This window comes from Melanerpes formicivorus, unplaced genomic scaffold, assembly GCF_026170545.1.
Source record: "Melanerpes formicivorus ecotype bairdi unplaced genomic scaffold, bMelFor1.0.p_v2 SCAF_9, whole genome shotgun sequence".
NCBI classification, from domain to species: domain Eukaryota; kingdom Metazoa; phylum Chordata; class Aves; order Piciformes; family Picidae; genus Melanerpes; species Melanerpes formicivorus.
Genome location: NW_027142361.1, coordinates 18,685,209 through 18,707,922, shown reverse-complemented (window position 1 = coordinate 18,707,922; position 22,714 = coordinate 18,685,209). Strand labels below are relative to the sequence as shown.

The 22,714-nt window shown below is 46.1% G+C and overlaps 1 protein-coding gene across 1 annotated transcript in view; it reads right to left on the bottom strand.

The window, feature by feature from the left end:
- MSRA (methionine sulfoxide reductase A) overlaps nucleotides 1–22,714 on the bottom strand; it is a 687,752-nt gene that overhangs the window by 403,174 nt on the left and 261,864 nt on the right. The window contains 1 exon segment of the mRNA XM_068143212.1: nucleotides 20,045–20,164. Coding sequence (XP_067999313.1) covers nucleotides 20,045–20,164 — 120 coding nt within the window.

The window sequence follows — 22,714 nt, the reverse complement described above, 5'->3', positions numbered from 1 at the left end:
ATTATGTTCAGTAAGATTTCTAACTAATACTGGATAACAAGCAGCCATAGTCATCTCTGTCTTGCATTATAGTCACTGAAAACAAACAATGAGAAATTGCCAAAACAAAGTAAAATTACTTGCTTAGAGGGCAACAGCTTGAACCACAACCACCAAAATTGCCCTTGTTTTGAAAGGCTGCATATGTTATAGGCTAATGGTACAAAAGCAGTTTAGGAATAAGAGCAGAGTTTCTTCCTTCTGAGTTCAGTGCCACTTCAGTTATTCAAAAAGCTTATGAATACACAAAATTGTTCTGAACACCTGTAAGCAAAACATGAGATGTTTCCCACTGAAGGAACATCCTCAATTGTCTAATGCTGGCCAAAACATGGTGCACTTATGTATTAGGCTGATGCACAAAAAATAGCTCAGAGTCCTTCATGTGCTCCAGAATGCCTTTTTAGATTTTCATCTGTATGGTGAAGAGGTTATTAAACTTATTAATATGAAATGTGAAAATATTATTTTTATTAATTATCAAACTATTAATAACCAATGAATCACGTTCGTGAAAAAGATTCCACAAGTGGCTTAGTGTTATGATTATAACTTAATTGAACTAGTTACAGACTATCTCTATATTCATATAATGAAGGGTGCAGTTCCACCGCTTGGCCACTAGATGGCGATTCGGCGGGACGCGGGCAGCTTCTGGCTATACACAGCACTACTACAATCTTTCTGTGCATTAGTGCTTACTCTGCTAGACGTGGATACTTTGAACTGAGTGCTAGTGGATGGGAAGCACGTGAACGATATTCTATTCCCTCCAGACAACAGGGATCGGTCCTGGTCGGGGTTGGCTCGCACGGAAGGGCGGGACGATGGTGGCCGGTAGGTGGACTCGGACGACGCGGCAGCAGGCAAAGCTACGGGGGTCGGCCCAACCATGGCGATTCTCGGGGCTGATGCAAACAGCCTCGGGGAGAGAATGCGGCTGCGTTAGGCGGCAGATTCTCGTTTACTGAGCTTAAAGGAGCAGCGGGACTCTCGGAGTGGTCCTGGGCTCGGTGCAGTATAGGCACGAACAATGCTTTAGTCTTCCCCGAGATTCACAGAGCTCAGAGCGGCACACGGCGGCTCCTCTCCCCCTACTGCGGGGCTAGGCATACGTGGACTCGGTATCGATCAAGTCCCTTCTCCCCGGCAACTGGGCATATCTTACCCTCGGGGGTTGGCCCAGTCCGGTGGCACGGTGGGCTCTCCCGGTCAGTACAACTGGCTGCAGTGACGCTGGATTCCTCAGAAACAGCAAAGGTCCTCCCTCTGGGCTTCTTCACAATGCAGAGGCTTTCAGTATGCGTGCATGTATAACAGAAGCTAACAACAATAAGCTCAATGGCAAAGGCGGCATTAGGGAGTTGCTCTCTCGAGCAAGCACAGAGACAAAGTGAATGAGGGGGCGGCTTGTTAACCAAGTGGGGTGATACTTATCGATTCCTCAAGGCTGGGCTTGACCAATGGGCACTCTCAAACAACTGGCTTCAGCCTATAGAAAGCGTGAAGCAAGAATTATGCCCATACTTGGTGTCAGCACGAGCACTGCATGCGCTGGGTGCGTGCAAGCCTGGCTAATGCCTTGGCTTTTGTCTTCCTCCTGGAGGAGGGGGAACTTGTCCACATGCTGGGACAAGATTCAGTATCTGGGCATAATGTGCCTTCACCACAAAAATGTAAAAATAATTTCCAGCACTGTATTCATAAGCTTTGAAGTTAATCAATTAACTCTTAAACATCAATTTTGACAGAGCGTACCACTGAATATCAGCTGAGAGGAGAATCTTCAAATTATATTTCCCACATCTAAACATCACAGGATCATAGTATCAGTCAAGGTTAGAAGGGACCACAAGGATCATCTAGTCCCAACCCCCCTGCATTGGGCAGGGACACCCCACACTAGATCAGGCTGGCCAGAGCCTCATCCAGCCTGCTCTTAAACACCCCCAGGGACGGGGCCTCGACCACCTCCCTGGACAACCCATTCCGGGGTCTCACCACTCTCATGGTGAAGAACTTCCTCCTCACATCCAGCCTGAATCTCCCCACCTCCAGCTTCATTCCATTCCCCCTAGTCCTATCACTACCTGATATCCTGAGAAGTCCTTCCCCAGCCTTCCTGTAGGCCCCCTTCAGATACTGGAAGGCCACAATTAGGTCACCTCGGAGCCCTCTCTTCTGCAGACTGTACAGCCCCAACTCCTTCAGTCTGTCCTCATAGGAGAGGTGCTCCAGCCCTCTGATCATCCTTGTGGCCCTTCTCTGGACACGTTCCAGCACCTCCACATCCCTCTTGTAATAGGGGCTCCAGAACTGGACACAGTACTCCAGGTGGGGTCTCACCAGAGCTGAGTAGAGGGGGAGGATCACCTCCCTCAACCTGCTGGCCACACTTCTCCTGATGCAGCCCAGGATCTGATTGGCTTTGCGGGCTGCAAGTGCACACTGAGAGCTCATGTTGAGCTTTTTGTCCACCAGCACCCCCAAGTCTCTCTCCTCAGGGCTGCTTTCCAGCCAGTCACTGCCCAGCCTGTATTTGTGCCTGGGATTGCCTCGACCCAGATGCAGGACCCTGCACTTGCTCTTATTGAACTTCATGAGGTTGGCTTGTGCCCACCTCTCCAGCCTGTCAAGGTCCCTCTGGATGGCCTCCCTTCCCTCCAGCGTGTCTGCTGCACCACACAGCTTGGTGTCATCAGCAAACTTGCTGAGGGTGCACTCAATGCCACTGTCCATGTCACCCACAAAGATGTTGAACAAGACAGGTCCCAGGACTGATCCCTGAGGGACTCCGCTTGTCACTGGCCTCCCCTGGGACATGGACCCATTGACAGCCACTCTTTGGGTGCAGCCATCAAGCCAGTTCTTTATCCATCTAGTGGTCCACCCATCAAACCCATGTGTCACCAGTTTGGAGACCAGGATGTGGTGCGGGACAGTGTTGAAGGCTTTGCTCAGGTCCAGGTAGATGACATCAGTTGCTCGCCCCTCATCTATTAATTTTGTCACCTGCTCATAGAAGGCCACCAGGTTGGTCAGGCAGGATTTGCCCTTGGTGAAGCCATGCTGACTGTTCCCAATCACCTCTTCACTATTCTTCTGAGCCAGTAGGGACTCCAGGAGGATCTGTTCCATGATCTTTCCAGGCACAGAGGTGAGACTGACTGGCCTGTAGTTCCCTGGTTCCTCCTTTTTACCCCTTTTGAAGATGGGGGCAATGTTTCCCCTTTTCCAGTCTGTGGGGACTTCCCCAGACTGCCATGACTTTTGAAATATAATAGAGAGGGGTTTAGCAACCTCATCTGCCAGTTCTCAGTACCCATGGGTTTAACCCGTCGGATCCCATGGACTTGAACACTTTCAGGTTCTTCAGATGATCACGAACCTGATCTGCACTTACAATGGGCAGTTCTTCCTCCCCATCCCTGGCATTGTCTTCCGTAACATCAGGAGTGTGGCTAGAGGCCCTTGCAGTGAAGACTGAGGTAAAGAAGTTATTAAGTACCTCAGCCTTTTCCTCATCACTTGTGACCATGTCACCATTTTCCTTTCTGAGGGGGCCCACACCTTCCCTAGTCTTCTTCTTCCCATTAATATACCTGTAAAAGTTCTTAGTGTTCCCTTTAACCTCCCTGGCTAGATTCAATTCAAACTCTGCTTTGGCTTTCCTAACCAGGACTCTTGCTGCTCGGGCAGCTTCCTTATATACCCCCTGTTCTAGCTGTCCTTCTGTCCACTTCCTGTAGAGTTTCTTTTTAGTAATAGTGTGTCCAGTAGCTCCTTGCTCATCCAGGCAGGCCTCCTAGCATTCTTACCTGCTTTTTTCTTTGTTGGTATACAGAGCTGCTGGACACAGAGGAGGTGGTCCTTGAATACTGACCAGCTGTCCTGGGTCCCTCTTCCCTCCAGGGCTTTGTCCCACGACACTTTGGCTAGCAGATCCCTGAAGCCATCAAAATCTGCACGCCTAAAGTCTAGGGTCATAAGCTTGGAATTCTTCCTCCTGATTGCCCTGAGGATATTAAATTCAACTGCTTCATGGTCACTGCAGCCAAGGCCATCTCTAAGCCTCACATTGCTTACCAGCCCTTCCCTGTTGGTGAGAACAAGGTCCAGCATAGCACCTTTTCTTGTTGGTTCCTCTACCATTTGGAGGAAGAAGCTGTCTTCTATGCAGTCCAGTCTATGCTGTGTTGTCCCTCCAGCAGATGTCCGGGTGGTTGAAATCACCCATGAGGACCAGGGCTTGTGACCTGGAAGCCACTTGTCTTTGCCTGTGGAGGGCCTCATATGCTTGGTTCTGCTGGTCCGGTGTTAACACTCATCTGGTTGAAAGTTTGCCCCAGGAGGATTAACCTTTCACAGGGTGCCATCACAGTGTTACAGCCATACAGCCGTCACCTCGCTGATATAAGAGAAATGGAGAAGGCTATATAGCTTAATATGAGGTCTGCAGATCACTTTTGCTTCCTGCTGAGGACCATCAAATCACGATCATGGCAGAAGGCCAGACCACTGCTGATGTGGAAAACAGACCTGTATTCATTCACTGTGATGCAACACTTTTCTTGAGAGCACACTAAAAGCATGGAGACAGAAGAGGAACATCTGTGAATAAACTTCTAAGAAGGACAGAGTTCAGTTGTTAAGACAGGAGAAGAAAAGCTTCCATGAACACCTCATTGTGGCCTTTCAATATTTAAAAGGGGCCCATAAGAAAGATGGGGACTGGCATTTTAGCAGGGCCTGTTTCAACAGGCTGGGGGTTGATGCTTTCAAATTAAAAAAAGGGACATTTAAACTAAACAGAAGAAAGACTTTTCTAGTGGGAGTGATGAAATACTGGCCCAGGTTTTTCCTGGAAAAATTCTAGGTCATGTTGGATGGGACTCTAAGCAACCTGCTCTAGTTGAAGACATCCCTGCTAATTGCAAGGAAGTTGGCCTTGGTGACCTTTAAATGTAACTCCCATCCTGAAGCATTCTATGAAGGTACGATTATCTTCTAAGCTTTTCTTTGGTTTAGGAATCAAAAAAACTTACCATGGGTTTGTATGTGCTGAGTGACCTCAGCATAGGGAAAAGAGGAAATCCACACCATTCTTCCTGAGTTTGAGCTGGCAATGTACTTTCAGAAGTACTAAATGCTTCATCCAAAGAATTGCTGGGAGTTTTCTTCTTCAGACTAGAGTGTCAAAAAGGTGTTGGACTAAAATAACTTCCTTGCACAAATTCTCAGGACTGCTTGGGCTGAAAGCAAAGCTCATGTCCTTCCTGGAGACATATTTGGAGGACATGACTCCTCAATGTTTACCCAAGATATGATCTTGCCAGAACAGATAACTTAAAAGTGGCAATCACATGGTGCATAACCAAAGCCTACTATTTCGTATGAACTGCTCTTCCCAATGAAAAAACATGGCCACTAGAAGCAGCCAGATGGCAATAGCTTGGGGGAGCTTGTGAGAGCTCTCCTGAACGAAACTTCCACAGAATGTGTTCATAAATGAAAGAAAGTGCCAAATAAATTTTTTTTTTAAAAGAAAAATCAGGATAAAATAGAGCAAGAGGAAACTAAGCAGGGCAAAAATAGAATGCAGAGCTCAGTAGGATCTCCAACTCAGCTCAGCTGCACAACTAAGAACAGAAATGTGTAGTGCATACACATCCCATTTATGTTCACACAGACCAGGCTATGAAATGTGCTTATGCTTCTGGACATCTCTGAACAAAAGATTCCTCCAGTGTCCAGCATCTGGAGGCACATAAGCATGCATAATGCACATGTCTTAAAAAAGGCTATACAAATAACCTCAGATATAGCTTTGCAGTGCAAATCTGATGGAAGCCATTAGAAAATAGCCTTCAAAATTTTTTTCACATTTCTTTATACCATAATTTTTGTTGAATTAGCAGTTCTAGATTTGTTCAAGATTAACAAAATACAACACAGTAAGTAGCTACAAAAACCTCTTGAATCAACTCAGCCAAACACAAAGCTATTTTGAGATATAAAGCCAGCCTTCAATGAACATAATTAAAAGAAAGGGTAGCTTTTATTACTTCCCTGGCTTCACCATCTTGTTGTGTTGACATCTTCCCTTGGCCAACAGCCAGCACTCAGTATCTCAGTAGTCCATTATCCATCACTGAACCAGGCTACCCAGAGAGGTTATAGAGGCTGTTTCTCTGGAGACATTCCAAACCCACCTGGATGCAATCATGGGCAACCTGCTCTGAGTGACCCTGCTTTAGCAAATGGGTTGGACTAGAACTCCAGAGATTACTTCCAACCCCCACAGTGCTGGGTGGTAACTACCCTTACTGTGCTAGAAAGGAGAAGTTGTTCAGCACATCCCTATTGTATAAAAATAATTATTTAATACCCAGGCCACTAAACAAAGTGGAAGATAACTGCCAAATACACCTTGCACCACATATGCTTATAGAACAGCTAGTGTAGCCAAATGAAAGTAAAAACTACAGGAGTGCAGAAGTCTTAGGAGATAATGGATCATCTGGACAGATTAAACAGGCATGACTGATGCTTCCATAGCAGTAAGAGGCTTCATATATGTTTGCCTAATCTAACTGCTTTCTTTAACATTTATAAGGCAATTTCTATTTAGCACAGTATTGTCTATAAAGGCATTGTTCAAATACCTCTATTTTAACAACATGCTTTCACTTTTGGTCAGCCCTAACTGGTCAGGCAATTGGACTAGATAATCATTGTAGGCCCTTTCCAACTGAAGTAGTCCTGTCCTATTCTATCCCACCTTAAAACATTGCTTACTTTTTTTTTGCTAATCCCAGAAAGTTTATACTTTTATGGATGATTTTCAGAACTCTCGGAATCATGGAATGGTGGGAGTTGGAAGGGACCTAAACCAAATCACCTGCTAGAACAGAGTTGCCCAGGATCACATCCAGGCAAGTTCTGAAAGCCTCCAGAAAAGGAGGCTCTGCAGCCTCTCAGGACAGCCTGCTACAATGTTCTGTCACCCTCTGTCACTCCTGCACAAATCAAGTGTCCATTATCTGTTCATACCACTGAACTCTTCACACTGGTTCACAGTATCACAGTATAACTTAGGTTGGAAAGGACCTCGAGGATCATCGAGTCCAACCTATCAACACAGACCGCATGACTAGACCATGGCACCAAGTGCCACATCCAATCTCCCCTTGAACGCCTCCAAGGATGGTGACTCAACCACCTCCCTGGGCAACCCGTTCCAATGACAAATGACTCACTCAGTGAAGAACTTCCTCCTCACCTCGAGTCTAAACCTCCCCTGGTGCAGCTTGAGACTGTGTCCCCTTGTTCTGGTGCTGGTTGCCTGGGAGAAGAGACCAACCCCTTCCTGGCTACAACCACCTTTCAGGTAGTTGTAGAGGGCAATGAGGTCACCCCTGAGCCTCCTCTTCTCCAGGCTAAACAACCCCAGCTCCCTCAGCCTCTCCTCATAGGGCTTCAATGAAGCCGATGTGCCAGATTGTCAGTGAGAACAGTGTATAAACTTCAGCACTTGGCATGAAAAGTGTTAACAAGAACATAAACCAAAAGCAAACCTCCAAGCTGTTCTCCACCAGCAAGCATAGAGAAGATGAAGAAAGACTTTGCTTTAACAGCAACATTAGTCAATTGGCTGCCAGTGGTTCTACATTTTACATCACAGGAAGAAACTGTCTCAAGTTATTAGCACTGTGGAAGGATCAGCACAAGAGTGCAATGGGAAGTCAATGCAGGGTTGTGGCACAGAAATGACCTTTGAGATTGAGTCCAACCCAACACCATCTCATCAACTAAACCATGGCACCAAGCACCCCATCCAATCTCTTCCTAAACACCTCCAGTGATGGTGACTCCACCACCTCCCCAGGTAGCACATTCCAAAGGCAAACCTCTCTTTCTGGGAAAAACTTCTTCCTAACATCCAGCCTAAACCTCCCCTGGTGCAGCTTGAGACTTGTGTGGTTGCCTGGGAGAAGAGACCAACCCCGTCCTGGCTACAACCTCCCTTTAGGTAGTTGTAGACAGCAATAAGGTCTCCCCCTGAGCCTCCTCTTCTCCAGGCTAAGCAACCCCAGCCCCCTCAGCCTCTCCTCACAGGGCTGTGCTCCAAACCCCTCCCCAGCTTGGTTGCCTTTCTCCAGACACATTCCAGCAATCTGACACCTTTCCTGAACTGAGGGGCCCAGAACCAGACACAAGACTCAAGGTGTGGCCTCACCAGTGCTGAGTACAAGAACACAATGACTTCCCTGCTCACTACACTGTTCCTGACACAGGCAAGGATGCGACTGGCCTTCTTGGCCACCTGGGCACACGGCTGGCTCATGTTCCACCTGTCAACTAGTACTCTCCAGCCACTCTAACCCCAGCCTGTAGCACTGCATGGGGTTGTTGTGGCCAATGTGTAGAACCCACCACTTCTGTGTTTGTCATAGGGTTGGAAGGGTAAGGCCAAAAAACCTCCTCCCTCCCCCCTGTAAAGTAAAGGGAAAGAGGAAAAAAAAAAAAACAAACCTCACAGCTGAATTAGCAAAGCAGTGGAGCTGTATATTTACAAAGCAGGGAAACATATACAAACTTACCATATTTGCGATATATACAAAGACATACAATAAAGTATATGCAATAAAGAAATGAGAGTTCCCCCTCTGCTGAGGGGGTTCCCCACCTCCACTTCCCCCCTCTCTCCCCCTTTCCCCAAAGCGGGTTAGAAAGAGAAAAAAAAATTAGAAGCAGTTATGTGTTAATTGGAAAGAAGTTAATACAGGCCTTGCAGTTTATCAGTTTTTCAAGGTCAAGCCTTGGCCAAAAGCCCAGCACAGAGAGAGCTGCTGCTCGGTGGAGGAGCAGAAGAAAGACTGAAGATAAAAGTACCGGAATGCCCAGGATACCCTCCTGCACTCCCAGTTCAGAAGGTGCTTCCTCCCAACCAACATATTCCCTTTCTTAAGGGGACAGCCTCAAACGGTCACAGTCCACCCCTTCTAAACAATTTCATTGGCTGTTCATACTGTCCATCCAATGCTAGATGATATTTACAGTTCGTGAGTAAAGTTCATAGTCCACTCCGGCTATGCTCAGATATAGATGATTCAAAAGTCCAAGAAAATCAGAAAAATGGAAAACAGTTCATTTCTTCACCGATGAAGCAAAGAAAAGGGAAACAGGGAATTCTCAGGGTCTCTCTTAGTTGACTCAGGGCTCTCAGGGTTCATGCACTGTAGATTCCTCTTTGAATCTTCTTTTGGACATCATGCAGCTATACAACAGTTTGAAATTAACCTCTTTCAGCTAAAGTTAAATTTCTTTCTGGTATACACTGAATTTCACCATTCTCTTGCATCACCCAATAAGTGTGACCCAGACCTTCAGCTGAAACCACCCCTCGGACAGGTTTAGCCTCTCCTGAGGGTGAAAATACCCAAACAGTTTTACCTAACAGATTCTTTTCTCTAACAACAGGAACTCTATCACCTTCTACTTTCCGTAGCAAATCTGAATGTGCAGGTCCAGCTTGGTTCACTGAACCTCTACTATTTACCAGCCAGGTTGCTTGTGGTAAATGTCTTTCCCAGTTTTTCAAAGATCCACCCCCCATGGCTTTAAGAGTGGTCTTCAACAAACCGTTGTAGCGTTCAATCTTCCCTGAAGCTGGTGCATAGTAGGGAATATGAAATATCCACTCAATAACGTGCTCTTTTGCCCAGTTCTTTACAAGGTTGTTCTTGAAATGAGTTCCATGGTCTGACTCAATCCTCTCTGGAGTTCCATGTCTCCACAGGATCTGTCTCTCCAGACCGAGACTAGTGTTGCGAGCAGTTGCATGTGGAACTGGATAAGTCTCCAACCATCCAGTGTTTGCCTCTACCATAGTAAGCACATACTGCTTACGAGAACGTGGTAGAGTGATGTAGTCAATCTGCCTAGCTTCACCATACTTGTACTTGGACCACCTGTCACCATACCACAAGGGCTTAAGTCGTTTTGCCTGCTTAATAGCAGCACAAATGTCACAGTCATGGATGACTTGTGTGATAGCATCCATGGAAATGTCTATGGATCTGTCACAAGCCCATTGGTATGTTGCATCTCTGCCTTGATGTCCTGACGAATCATGAGCACACCAAGCTAAGAATATCTCACCTCGGTGTTTCCAGTCGAGATCAAGATTAGAGTCCATGTCTACTTGAGAAACTCTTGCAGATAGATCTGCCTGATGGTTGTGTTGCTGTTCCTCAGCATCGATGCTCACATTCCTAAGAGCAAAGCTGTGTCTCACTTTCACTGGAATTCTCTCGACTCAATCAGCAATGTCCTGCCACAGTTCAGCTGCCCAAATGGGTTTTCCTTTCCTCTGCCAACCACTCTTCTTCCAGTTCTTTAGCCAACCCCATAGAGCACTGGCTACCATCCATGAGTCGGTGTAGAGATAAAGCTTTGGCCATCTCTCACGTTCAGCTACGTCGAGAGCTAGCTGGACAGCTTTTACCTCTGCGAACTGACTGGATTCTCCTTCTCCATCTTTCGCCTCTGCAACTCGGCGTGTTGGACTCCACACTGCAGACTTCCACCTTCACTTGTTTCCAACAAGACAACAGGAACTGTCTGTGAACAAAGCATATTTCTTTTCATCATCAGAAAGGTCATTGTAAGGTGGAGCTTCCTCAGCACGAGTTACTTTCTCCTCTGGAGGTTTAGCACAGGTGATACCTTCAGGCCAACTTGACATCACCACCACTAGACCAGGTCTTTCAAGATTTCCCATTCGAGCTCTCTGTGTTATCAGAGCCATCCACTTAGACCATGTTGAGTCTGTGGCATGATGTGGTGTGGAGCCTTTCCCTTTGAACATCCAATTCAAAACTGGTAATCAGGGAGCTAAGAGAAGTTGTGATTCAGTTCCAATCACTCCAGAAGATGCTTTTACTCCCTCATAGGCAGCTAAAATTTCTTTCTCTGTTGGATTATAATTAGCCTCTGAACCTCTGTAACCTCGACTCCAGAAACCAAGAGGTCGTCCACGTGTCTCACCTGGAGCTTTTTGCCACAAGCACCAGGTTGGACCATTGTCACTTGCAGCCGTGTACAAAATGTTCTTAATGTCTGGACCATCTCAGACAGGTCCCAGACCCATTGCTTGAACTACCTCTTGCTTTATCTGGTCAAAGGCTGCTTGTTGTTCAGGTCCCCAGTGGAAATGGTTTCTCTTTCGAGTCACATCATACAGAGGTTTCACAATCTGACTGTATCCACGAATGTGCAGTCTCCAAAATCCCACTATCCCCAAGAAACGTAGGGTCTCTTGCTTGTTTGTGGGACTTGCCATGGTAGAGACTCTATTTACCACATCCACTGGAATGTGTCGGCGTCCATCCTGCCACCGCACTCCCAGAAACTGAATCTCTGTGGTAGGTCCTTTCACCTTGTCTCGCTTGATGGCAAAACCTGCATTCAGAAGAACGTCAATGATTTTGTTACCTTTCTCGAAGACTTCCTCAGCAGTTTTAGCCCAGACGATGATATCATCGATGAACTGGATGTGTTCTGGAGCACCACCTTTCTCCAGAGCATCGTGGATCACTGCATGACAGATGCTTGAGCTGTGGATCCAGCCCATTGGCAGTCTGTTGAAGGTGTACTGGATTCCTCTCCAGGTGAAAGCAAACTGAGGCCTGCATTCCTCTGCTATGGGAATAGAGAAAAATGCATTAGCAATGTCTATGGTAGCATACCATTTGGCCTCTTTGGATTCCAGCTAATACTGGAGTTCCATCATGTCCGGTACTGCTGCAATCAGGTGGTGTCACTTCATTTAGGGCTCAGTAGGCTACTGTCAGACGCCAGTCTCCATTCTCCTTCCGCACAGGCCACACTGGACTGTTGAAAGGTGAATGAGTTTTGCTGACGACTTTCTGACTCTCCAACTGACGAATCAGATTCTGAATGGGCAACAAAGAGTCACGGTTGGTTCTGTATTGTCTGTGATGCACAGTCTGAGAAGCAACCGGCAATTTAATGTCCTGTGTCTTATGTTGTCCCACAACTGCAGATTCATCAGAAAGATCAGGTCTGGCAGATAGCTTCAATTTTTGTCCATCAATTTCTATAGAAGCTACTCCAAAAGCCCATTTGTAACCTCTAGGGTCTTTGAAACGCCCTTCTCTCAGAAAATCAATTCCCAAAATACAAGGTGCGTCAGGTCCGATCACAACTGTATGCTTCCTCCATTGTTTACCAGTTAGACTTATATTAACCTCTACCTTACTTACCTCTTGAGATCCACCAGTGACTGCCAGAATAGTTATGGACTCTGATCCCTGATAATTGGAGGGCATTATGGTGCACTGAGCTCCTGTGTCAACCAAGGCCCTGTACTTCCGAAATTGTGAAGTGCCAGGCCACTGGATGTACACATCCCAATAGATTCTATTATCTCTGTTATCCCTCTCCTCCCCCTGGCAGGAGGCAGGGCACCCCTAGTTATGGGGAAGATGCGCACATGTGCATTGCACATAGTTTGCAGGGTTATAACTGGAGCCACTGTTGGAGCCACAAGAGTCATTCTGAGGAACTGTGGAAGTAACAGCTACCCTTCTGGTATTGCTACCTCGGGTTCTGCCACTTTGCACTTCCCTCAGCCTCCTGAAAAGATTAGAAGTTGGTTGGCCATCCCAGCGATTCATGTTCTCACCAAACTGATCACGCAGAGTCATCCAAATAGTTCTACGTGAATGCCTTAGTGGTCTGTTTTGATTTGATCTGTTTTGGAATGACCTCCTTGGAGGACATGTATTCCTCACAGATGAAACTTGTATCCACCTGGAGGGAGAATTGAAATTATCCCTTTGTGCCAATTGGGATATGGAATTTCTAAATTCATCCTTTAACTCTCTTATGCAATTCTGTATATCACCAGACAGTTTTAATTGCTGAAACCAAAGAACCACGTGTCATGCAACCCTCCAATTGTCTCATTTGATCACTGAATTGGCCAACCGTAGGAGAAGCTCCACCATAACTTCTTGACACAATTCTGCTTGCCAGAATGTTTGCATAATTGGAAGGAGCAAGTTTGATGATCTTTTTAGCAAGACCAATACCCACAGGAATGTCATCAGGATTCAGAGTTTCATGTTCACCATAGAGTAGCTCTCTAACAGCAAATTCTCTCAAGCGCTTAATTCCCTCATCTATGGTAGTCCAGGGCTTAGGATTCCATGGAAGATCATCTCGGGAAGGGTATCTCAGGGCAACCGCCATTAAAAGGCCTATCCACAGATTAACCTTACCGAGAGCCCTGCCTAGATGTCTGTCTATTCCATTATCCCTTGAGAGAGTTCCTAACTGAGCTGCTGACTTGTCTCCAACTGTTAGAGCTGGACCACCTGTATCATAGCACCTACTAAGCCAAGCTAGAACTGGCTCCTTATCTGCCCTGGTGAAATCTTTACGGACAATTTTTAATTCCTCACACAGTGAGGAACACTCTAAAATATCATCCTCCTCTTCCTCTCCCTGAACTTTTTGTCCTAATAATCCTGCTGTCAATTTCTCAAGGATCTCTTTAAGCTGAGAACCACCTTTGCCATCTCCTGTCCTAGCTTCATCTCTATCCTGCTTTGCTCTCACTAGGTTAGCTAGATCTTTAAAACAAATCTTCTCTTCCTCCTCAGCAGGATTTCTTAGAGTAGAGGGCCCCTCACCAGGATCAGTCTCCTGCTCTTCTTCTCCATCTTTGGCCTTTGCACCTCTAGACTAAAACAGCCACCTTAACTGGAGCTGTGTTTGAATTTACAGCCAGCTTAACAGAAGCTGACAGGCACTGAGATAAATCAGCTGCTGGGGCAGTGACTTCCAGTCCCACCGAGGGAGTGGGCGGAAATGACGTTGCTCCATTAACGGCCGACAGAGAAGAAGGAGGAGGACAAGAAGGAGTAGGCGCCATGTTGATACCAGCCGACACCCTTGGCAGCTTGTCAGTATCAGCAGCAAAGTCATTTAGAGCTGCTATGCCAATTAACTTTTTAGCCTTCTTTTTAACTGACAGAGTCTCCACCTTCCTCATCACTAGATGACTCTGGGACTGATCCAGAGCCACGGCGTTTTCTTTTTGATCTAGTTTTAATAACAAAACACACCCTGGACACCTTTCTCGCCGCAAAGAAATCAGGAGATACACGTTAATTATCACTGAGAGCAGGATCATAGACACCAAATAAATCACCTTGGATCCCAGGCATCACCTAAAGTTACTCTCTCCTCCGGCAGAATCTTAAACCCCTTTATCTCAATTGGGAGAGTGGTGGAGGTAACATTTCTGTATCTCACTGGCCATAAGAAATCCATGCATTTTCCATACCATTGTCTAACTCTATATATAACCCACAGATAAATTGTCCGCACCAAATATTTACCCAGGTAATCCAAAATCAAACCCAAACAATATCTGTAAACCAGAGCCCCACAAATTGAAAAGAATAACCGTTCTACAAACCACAACACCTTCATGTTTGCTAATTCAGCTAGAAAACACTAAATCCATGGAGTAATAAATTAAACTCATTATCTGATGCATGTTGGGTGCCAAGAAAGAAAAATGTCATAGGATAAGGCCAAAAAACCTCCTCCCCCCCCCCGTAAAGTAAAGGGAAAGGGGAAAAAACTCACAGCTGAATTAGCAAAGCAGTGGAGCTGTATATTTACAAAGCAATGTAGGATATGCAGGGGAATATATACAAATTTACAATATTTACAATATATACAAAGATATACAATAAAGTAGCCCAGAAATGAGAGTTCCCCCCTCTGCTGAGGGGGTTCCTCACCTCCACTTCCCCCCTCTCTCCCCCTTTCCCCAAAGCAGGTTAGAAAGAGAGAGAAAGAGAAAAAAATTAGAAGCAGTTATGAGTTAATTGGAAAGCAGTTAATACAGGCCTTGCAGTTTATCAGTTATTCAAGGTCAAGCCTTGGCCGAAAGCCCAGCACAGAGAGAGCTGCTGCTCGGCGGAGGAGCAGAAGAAAGACTGAAGATAAAAGAACCGGAATGCCCAGGATACCCTGCTGCACTCCCAGTTCAGAAGGTGCTTCCTCCCAATCTACCAATGAAATTAGTTTAGATCCTTCTTTTTTGTTTACCAACTTCGACCACCATATTCCCTTTCTTAAGGGGACAGCCTCAAACAGTCACAGTGTTAAATCTCATGTCCTTGGACTCTGCCCAGCTGTGTACAAGTGTAACACATTATTAGTAGTGATGGAAATGAGATGTTTAGACTTCTCTGTACAAACTCTTGTTTATATGGAAAGATAAAGAATGTGGGTTTTGTGATTTTTTTGTTCATACTCAGGTACAGACAAGCAAAATCCACAGTCATCCTTTTGCTAAAAGAAGACATTTGCATAACTTGAAACAGTATTTATTTCCTGAATAAATGATTTTTCTTCTTTTCCTCACCATACATATATTAGCTCAATTATTAGGAGGTAATAGTGGGTTGTGCATACCATAGATTTCACCCCAGTTCAGCATGAAAGGCCATTATCAGGGTCAATTATCACAGGATGTTAGGGGTTGGAAGGGACTTCTAGAAATCAAGTCCAGTGCAGGTTGCACAGGAATGCATCCAGAGGAGTCTTGAAAATCTCCAGAGAAGGGGACTCCCTAACATCTCTGGGGAGCCTCTTCCAGTGCTCCGTGATCCTTACAGTAAAGGAGTTCCTCCTCCTGTGGTGTAGTTCATATCCATAACTCTAACTATTCTGTCCCAAATTATCCATCTCCAAGCTGTGCAGGAAGCATGGATAAAATATTTGAAATAAAAAGAGCACCTTGGGCTCTTCAAGGACACTTGTGACTAAAAACCTCAGCTGTCCCTTTGAAGAGGAAAAAAGTTGCATCAGTAAACACAAGAGTATTTATCTCCACATATTGCAGTGTGTGTGGAAGCAAAGCTAGCTATTAACAAATGCCTGGCACAGAACCAGGGAGTGATAGGGGGTGGAAAGGACCTCTGAAAATCAGCTAGCCCAACTCTCCTAGAGTATCCTTCCTACCCATTTTCTCAATCAAAATTCATTAAGTCAGTCTTTCTACAATGACAATTTGATATGTTGGTAAGACAACTTGTCTTTGAGTTAGGAATTTACTTCAGTGTTTCCACTACCTACACTTCAGGCAACGACCAACTTTTGCTGAGCAATAGTTTGGGAATAGCCAAACCCTTTCCACAGATTCAGTGGAATTTTAAATAGTTCTTATGCCAATAATTTTTTTTCCACTCTTAATTTCATGTGATCATTTCTTATGTCAACACACAGAAGACCTTATTTTGAAAATAAGGTAGCCCCAAAACCAAAAGCCATCAGTTCATCATAGCTACCATGTTAGGTTCTCATTTCTATGGACAGTAAAAAAAAAACCCTTAAAGATGCTGACTTAGTCTAGTGGAAGGTGTCCCTGCCCATGGCAAGGGGTTGGAGCTAGATCACAGAGTCATAGAATTACCAGAGATGGAAGTAGCCTCTAAAGGTCATCTAGTTTAACCCTCCTGCCTCTCCTACTCCACCCCCTGCCCCTTCATCTTCCCAAAGCAGCTCCTGCTCTCTCTACACCATCTTCCACCCTGCCTAAACAGCTCCTGCTCCACCACCATTTTTGTACCCATCCCAGAGCCAGGGGCAAGACCCTCAGCCAGCCAAGACACCACCCAGAGGAGCTCAGCCCCAGCAAAGAGGCCCAGCCAACACCTATGGGGGATACTGGAGTAGTCATCAACTCTGGTCCTAACAACCAGGGGGCCACCAGGCCCCCCAGCCTTTGGTGTCACCATCACACAGTATGCACCATGGGCACTCACTCACCAGTGATGAGAGGACAGTCCCTCAGCCCAGATGGGCTCAGCCTAAGGGTTCAGCCCTTCCTGGGGGGGGGATTAAAAAGGGGAGTGGGTGGGGAGGTCATGGTGTCCTTCTGTTAAAGGCACCACCTCAAACGGTCACAGGAGGGCAGAGTGGTCACACCTGGGGTAGGAGGAGATTCCAAGAGAGCCCAGGTGCTCTGGGATTTGAGGGGAAAAAGGGGGAAAATGGAGTGGGTGGAGTAGAAAAGAAGCAGACTGTGAAAGCAGTGTTCTTGAGAAAGCATGGAGATTAAAATAATATTCAAATAGGAATTATTGACTTTTAGTGATTGCTAGATGCTTAATATGGCTAGCTTCAGGATGTTCCACTCCTCTTAGATATTAGATCATTTACTGACAAACCCAAACATGATTTTGATAGGCCAATACTATGTTCTCTTCAGGTAATTGTATAGCTGTCATCTTAGTAAACTCTTTATCTGAGCCCAGAGGGTTTTTTTGGGGGTTGTTTTCCCACCCACCTGTGTGTGGGGGATGGGGCTTGCTTCTGAGAGCAGGTTGTGTGAAGCCAGGACACTGCTGGGCTGAAGAGAAGCCAATGGATTTAGCTGGCAGAATTGAACTCTCCTACAGCTAAACAGGAACAGCCCATGCCACAATGAACCCTGTGGTCTCTCCTCTGTGAGTATGGAGACAATATGAGCATGAGATGGAAACCCTTTGTTCTACAGGCGCAAGTGCACAAAGCAAAAAGTTACAAAGAAAAGTAAAGAGAAGAGAGAGTTCTTCCAGAAGGAGAACTGCATTGGTCTACCATGAGTGGTTCTCTGGCCCTAGTACCTGAGCATCAGACTCAAATTTGAGTAGGGGAAGATCTCAAAACCTGACTGTCTTGGAGGCTGAAGTAAGCATAACTGGGAATAAGTGGGAAGTGCACCCCTGTAGAATCATAGCATCATTAAGGCTGGAAAAGACCTTTTATACCATGGAGTCCAACCATAACCCAACTACCAAGGCCACTAAACTGTGTTCTGAAGTATGGGCGACGGAGATTGGAATCAATACGGCTGACCAATATGATCGAGTATTGTTCCTTTATTGTTCCAGTGTTGCAGGCCTGAGGTGCAGGCCTATGGTGCAGGCCTGTAGTGCAAGTATAGCACAGTAAAGTGTAGAAGAAGAGGAGACAGGAAAGGTAGAAGTGCGTAGCAAGGGAACTTCTACAACTTATATAAACTCGGAGTGCCTTGTTGGCATGGCTTCATTGTAATAGTGCGATGGGAACCAGATTATTGGTCCAACTACTAACAACACACAAGGTTTGTTGATGCAGGTGCATGTCCTGTTGTCCCAAGATAACTGTCCATGTTTATAGCTACCAGTGCCTTGTTTTAGTTACATGCTGCAGGCACAGCACTGTTTTGCTCCACTGCTAGCTGGCTCTGCATTTATGCTGAGCATGGCCTACCATCATGTCAGGCTCTAGGCCTGCACTGTCAGATTGCTCACGCTGCTCGTTGCTGGCATTGCCACACTGAAGTGCCACACCTACATGCCTCTCAAACACCTGCAGGGTTGGTGACTCCACCACCTCCCTGGGCAGCTCCCACACCCCACCACCCTGTTCATAGAGAAGTTTCTCCTAATGCCACCCTGCAATTTGTTACCCTCTGGCTGTCCCTTCTCCTACACCTGTACAAAATAGCTGTTCCTGTATCATTCTGAATGCCTGTAACCTGTGTTCTCTCAGTCAGAACACATCAGGGTGGACATACTGTGCTTACAGTATGTCCAGCAGGTATGCCAGTTCAGTCCAACATGTCCTTGCAGGAATTAATACTCATTTCTAGAAGCCAGCAATGATCTTGGATGCTTAAAAACCTGAAGTGGCATTTCACATCTTAGTTTTTCATAGTTTCATTCAGGGTTGGAAGGGACCACAAGGATCATCTAGTTCCAACCCCCCTGCCATGGGCAGGGACACCCCACACTAGATCAGGCTGGCCAGAGCTACATCCAGCCTGCTCTTAAACACCCCCAGGGACGGGGCCTCGACCACCTCCCTGGACAACACATTCCAGGGTTTCACCACTCTCATGGTGAAGAACCTCCTCCTCACATCCAGCCTGAATCTCCCCACCTCCAGCTTCATTCCATTCCCCCTAGTTCTATCACTACCTGAGATCCTGAGAAGTCCTTCCCCAGCCTTCCTGTAGGCCCCCTTCAGATACTGGAAGGCCACGATTAGGTCACCTCGGAGCCTTCTCTTCTGCAGACTGAACAGCCCCAACTCCTTCAGCCTGTCCTCATAGGAGAGGTGCTCCAGCCCTCTGATCATCCTTGTGGCCCTTCTCTGGACACGTTCCAGCACCTCCACATCCCTCTTGTAATAGGGGCTCCAGAACTGGACACAGTACTCCAGGTGGGGTCTCACCAGAGCTGAGTAGAGGGGGAGGATCACCTCCCTCGACCTGCTGGCCACACTTCTCCTGATGCAGCCCAGGATCTGATTGGCTTTGCGGGCTGCAAGAGCACATTGAGAGCTCATGTTGAGCTTTTTGTCCACCAGCATCCCCAAGTCTCTCTCCTCAGGGCTACTTTCCAGCCAGTCACTGCCCAGCCTGTATTTGTGCCTGGGATTGCCTCGACCCAGATGCAGGACCCTGCACTTGCTCTTATTGAACTTCATGAGGTTGGCTTGTGCCCACCTCTCCAGCCTGTCAAGGTCCCTCTGGATGGCCTCCCTTCCCTCCAGCGTGTCTGCTGCACCACACAGCTTGGTGTCATCAGCAAACTTGCTAAGGGTGCACTCAATGCCACTGTCCATGTCACCCACAAAGCTTTTTATCAGGCATCCTTTAAATATCCAGAATATTCCCAGCAAGAAACTCCTTTATGGAATGCATTGGCTGGATAGACAAGACAGATGTGGGACTGTGCTGCTCCTCTTTGCTACCTGGGAATCACAGAATCACAGAAGCATCCAGGTTGGAAAAGACCCTCAGGATCATATATATACCTAATACATACCAAATCTCTTTAGCTGCTGTAATCACTCTTCGTTGTGATTTATTATTTGACTGGATTCTATTCACAACCCCTAAAAAACAAAGGGAAAGACTTACCAGAACAGACCTCTTTGTAGGTAGGATTTGGAGTATACCCTCCTGCATAACCCACTTGAGTGGAGTAGACTCCCTTCTGGCTCCACAACTTCTTCTCGGCTCCCCAGAAACAGCCCATACCTGAATGTTGCATAAAGGACATAAAGTTATGTCAACATCTGCTCAATACAAAATCATTCATTTGCACATGAATTGATGCAGCCCATAGGGGAAGTTACATCTATAGCCAGCACATGATAGCTGAATGTGTCCCAAGGTTATTTCAGGCTGAGAGAGTAGAGGTTGCTCAGCCTGGAGGAGAGAAGGCTCCAGGGAGACCTTCCTCTGGCCTTTCAATACTTAAAAGGGGGCCTGCAAAAGATGGGAACAGACTTTTGAGCTGGGCCTGTTGCCACAGGACTAGGGAGTATGATTTTAGACTAAAAGAAGGAAGATTTAGACTAGGTCCAAGGAAAAAACTGTTTATGATATGGGTGGTAAAACACTGTCACAGGTCTCCCAAAGAGGTTGTAGAAACCCCCTTCCTGAAAACACTCCATATCAGTTTGTTTGGGGCTCTGAGCAACTTGATCTGGTTGAAGATGTCCCTGCTGACTGCATCAGGGTTGAACTAGATGACCTTTAAAGGTCCCTTCCAACCTAAAGCATTCTAAGATTCTACATAAAGTAACTATCCTGAGAAACCAATTCTGCATCAGAGCACAACTCAAAGCTGCATTTATGCCTCTGAATGTTAATGTATCAAAGAGGACAAATCCTGCAAGGGCTCAAAGGCCCAAGCAAGAATAAATCTCATGCACATTTGGGAAAAAAAAAAGGGGGGTAAGGAGAAAAAAGAAGTTATTTGAAAGGCCACTGTGCTATTTGTACAGCACCTTTTTTACTTTAGTTGATTAGCAAGCTGTCAAAACACAATAATTGGTATTAATGGCAAACAGTTATTTAATTCTCTGCTTTCAGGCACATGCACATTGAAAAAGTGGCAGTAAGAATGGATTCAATTATATGAGATCCAGGAGGAAAAAATGCTTTAGTTTGACAATTGATTCATCCAGATATTTGGTGCTCAGACAAAATTTTGGTAGTCAAACACCCACATGACCAATTATCAAAGGTCATCAAGCTGATAACATGAGTAAACCAGCAAAACTCTCCTGATTCGAAGGATCAAGCACATGGGATGAGAGCCAGGGGAAAGGAACAAACAAGACTAACACTCAGAATTCTCTGAGAGCTTGAATAGTTACAAGACATTTGATACAGTTTGGAGGGCTCTCCAAGGCTGAGGCATGGCATGCACACTCTGGGATTGTTCATCTTCTCCCTGATGATAGGTCATGTATTTTCTCTTTCAGAGCTAACACACTTCTTTTGATATTTACCTTACTAAAACATTTGAAATAAAAGGTACCAAAAAATAAGCTAAACTTTAAATAGATATAGAAATAAATTCTCCATGATGGTTTTCCACTGATAACACTGCAGATATGACAGGTTAGAAAATTACAGAAGAGGAAGAGGTCCAGAGGAGGGCATGAAGATGATCAGTGGGCTTATGGGGACAGGTTATGAGACTTGGGACTGTTCAGCCTGGAGAAGAGAAGGCTCTGAGGAGACCTTATAGCAACCTACAAGAAAGGAGGGAGGGGACTTTTGACAAGGGCTTGTGATGGAAGGAGAGGGAATGGATTGAAGCTTGAGGAAGGTGGATTTAGACTGAATATTAGAAAGAAATTCTTTACAGTAAGGGTTGTGGATGCCCCCTCCCTGAATGTGTTCAAGGCTAGGTTGGACAAAGCTTTGAGCAACATGACCTAGTGCAAAGTGCCACTGTCCATAGTGGGGGGGTCAGTTGGAACTAGGTGTCGTGGATATGCCCTCAGAAATGCGCGGCAGATCCATCAGTGAAAATATAAGTTTATTTATATATGTACAAACTCTGTAACGGAGTATTTACAATCACCCTTCACAGGTATCAATATTCGGTTAGCGGAACTATCTTTACAGAATGTTATATATGGGCATTTAAATCAAAATGGTTCACAGAATTTATAATCTAAACTGAGTCAGAGAGTGGTGGGGGAGGGGTTGGTCAGTGACCGGCAACCCTCCACCTGGAGCAATATAAACGCTATCCTAACTGAAGCTCTGTAAAGAAGGGCTTGGCTTACTCACAAGCTGAGAACTTCGTGGAGTCTTTCCTCAATAATGTTTATAATCCAGATAACGTGGCACGGATGTGCCGTAATAAGGAGACAGGAAATGGCGCTGGCCGCGTGGCCGCACCACGTGGCTCTGCTGTTCTCTCCCAGGATACAAAAGATTCCTCGCTCGGAGGGGGGCAGTGGCAGGTCAGCAACGCTGGTTCACACGGTCTACCAGGTTTTCTCCTACGATGGATCACGCAGCGGTTGATCCCACGGAGTGCTGTCCACGGCACCGCACGCAGCTGGGTGACGGTGGCAAACGGACCACAAGGCCTCCCGAAGCACTGGCTGGCACGCGCACACACAGGCTCCAACACCGAGGTGGGGGGGGCTCATTTACCAAACGACCCCTATTTACCATTTGCCCCAATGGATACTGGTCCAATAAGCATCTGTTGCTAACGCAAAATTAACCAATCAACTGACACCTACCAAATATGGCCTGAGTATATGTTATACTCGG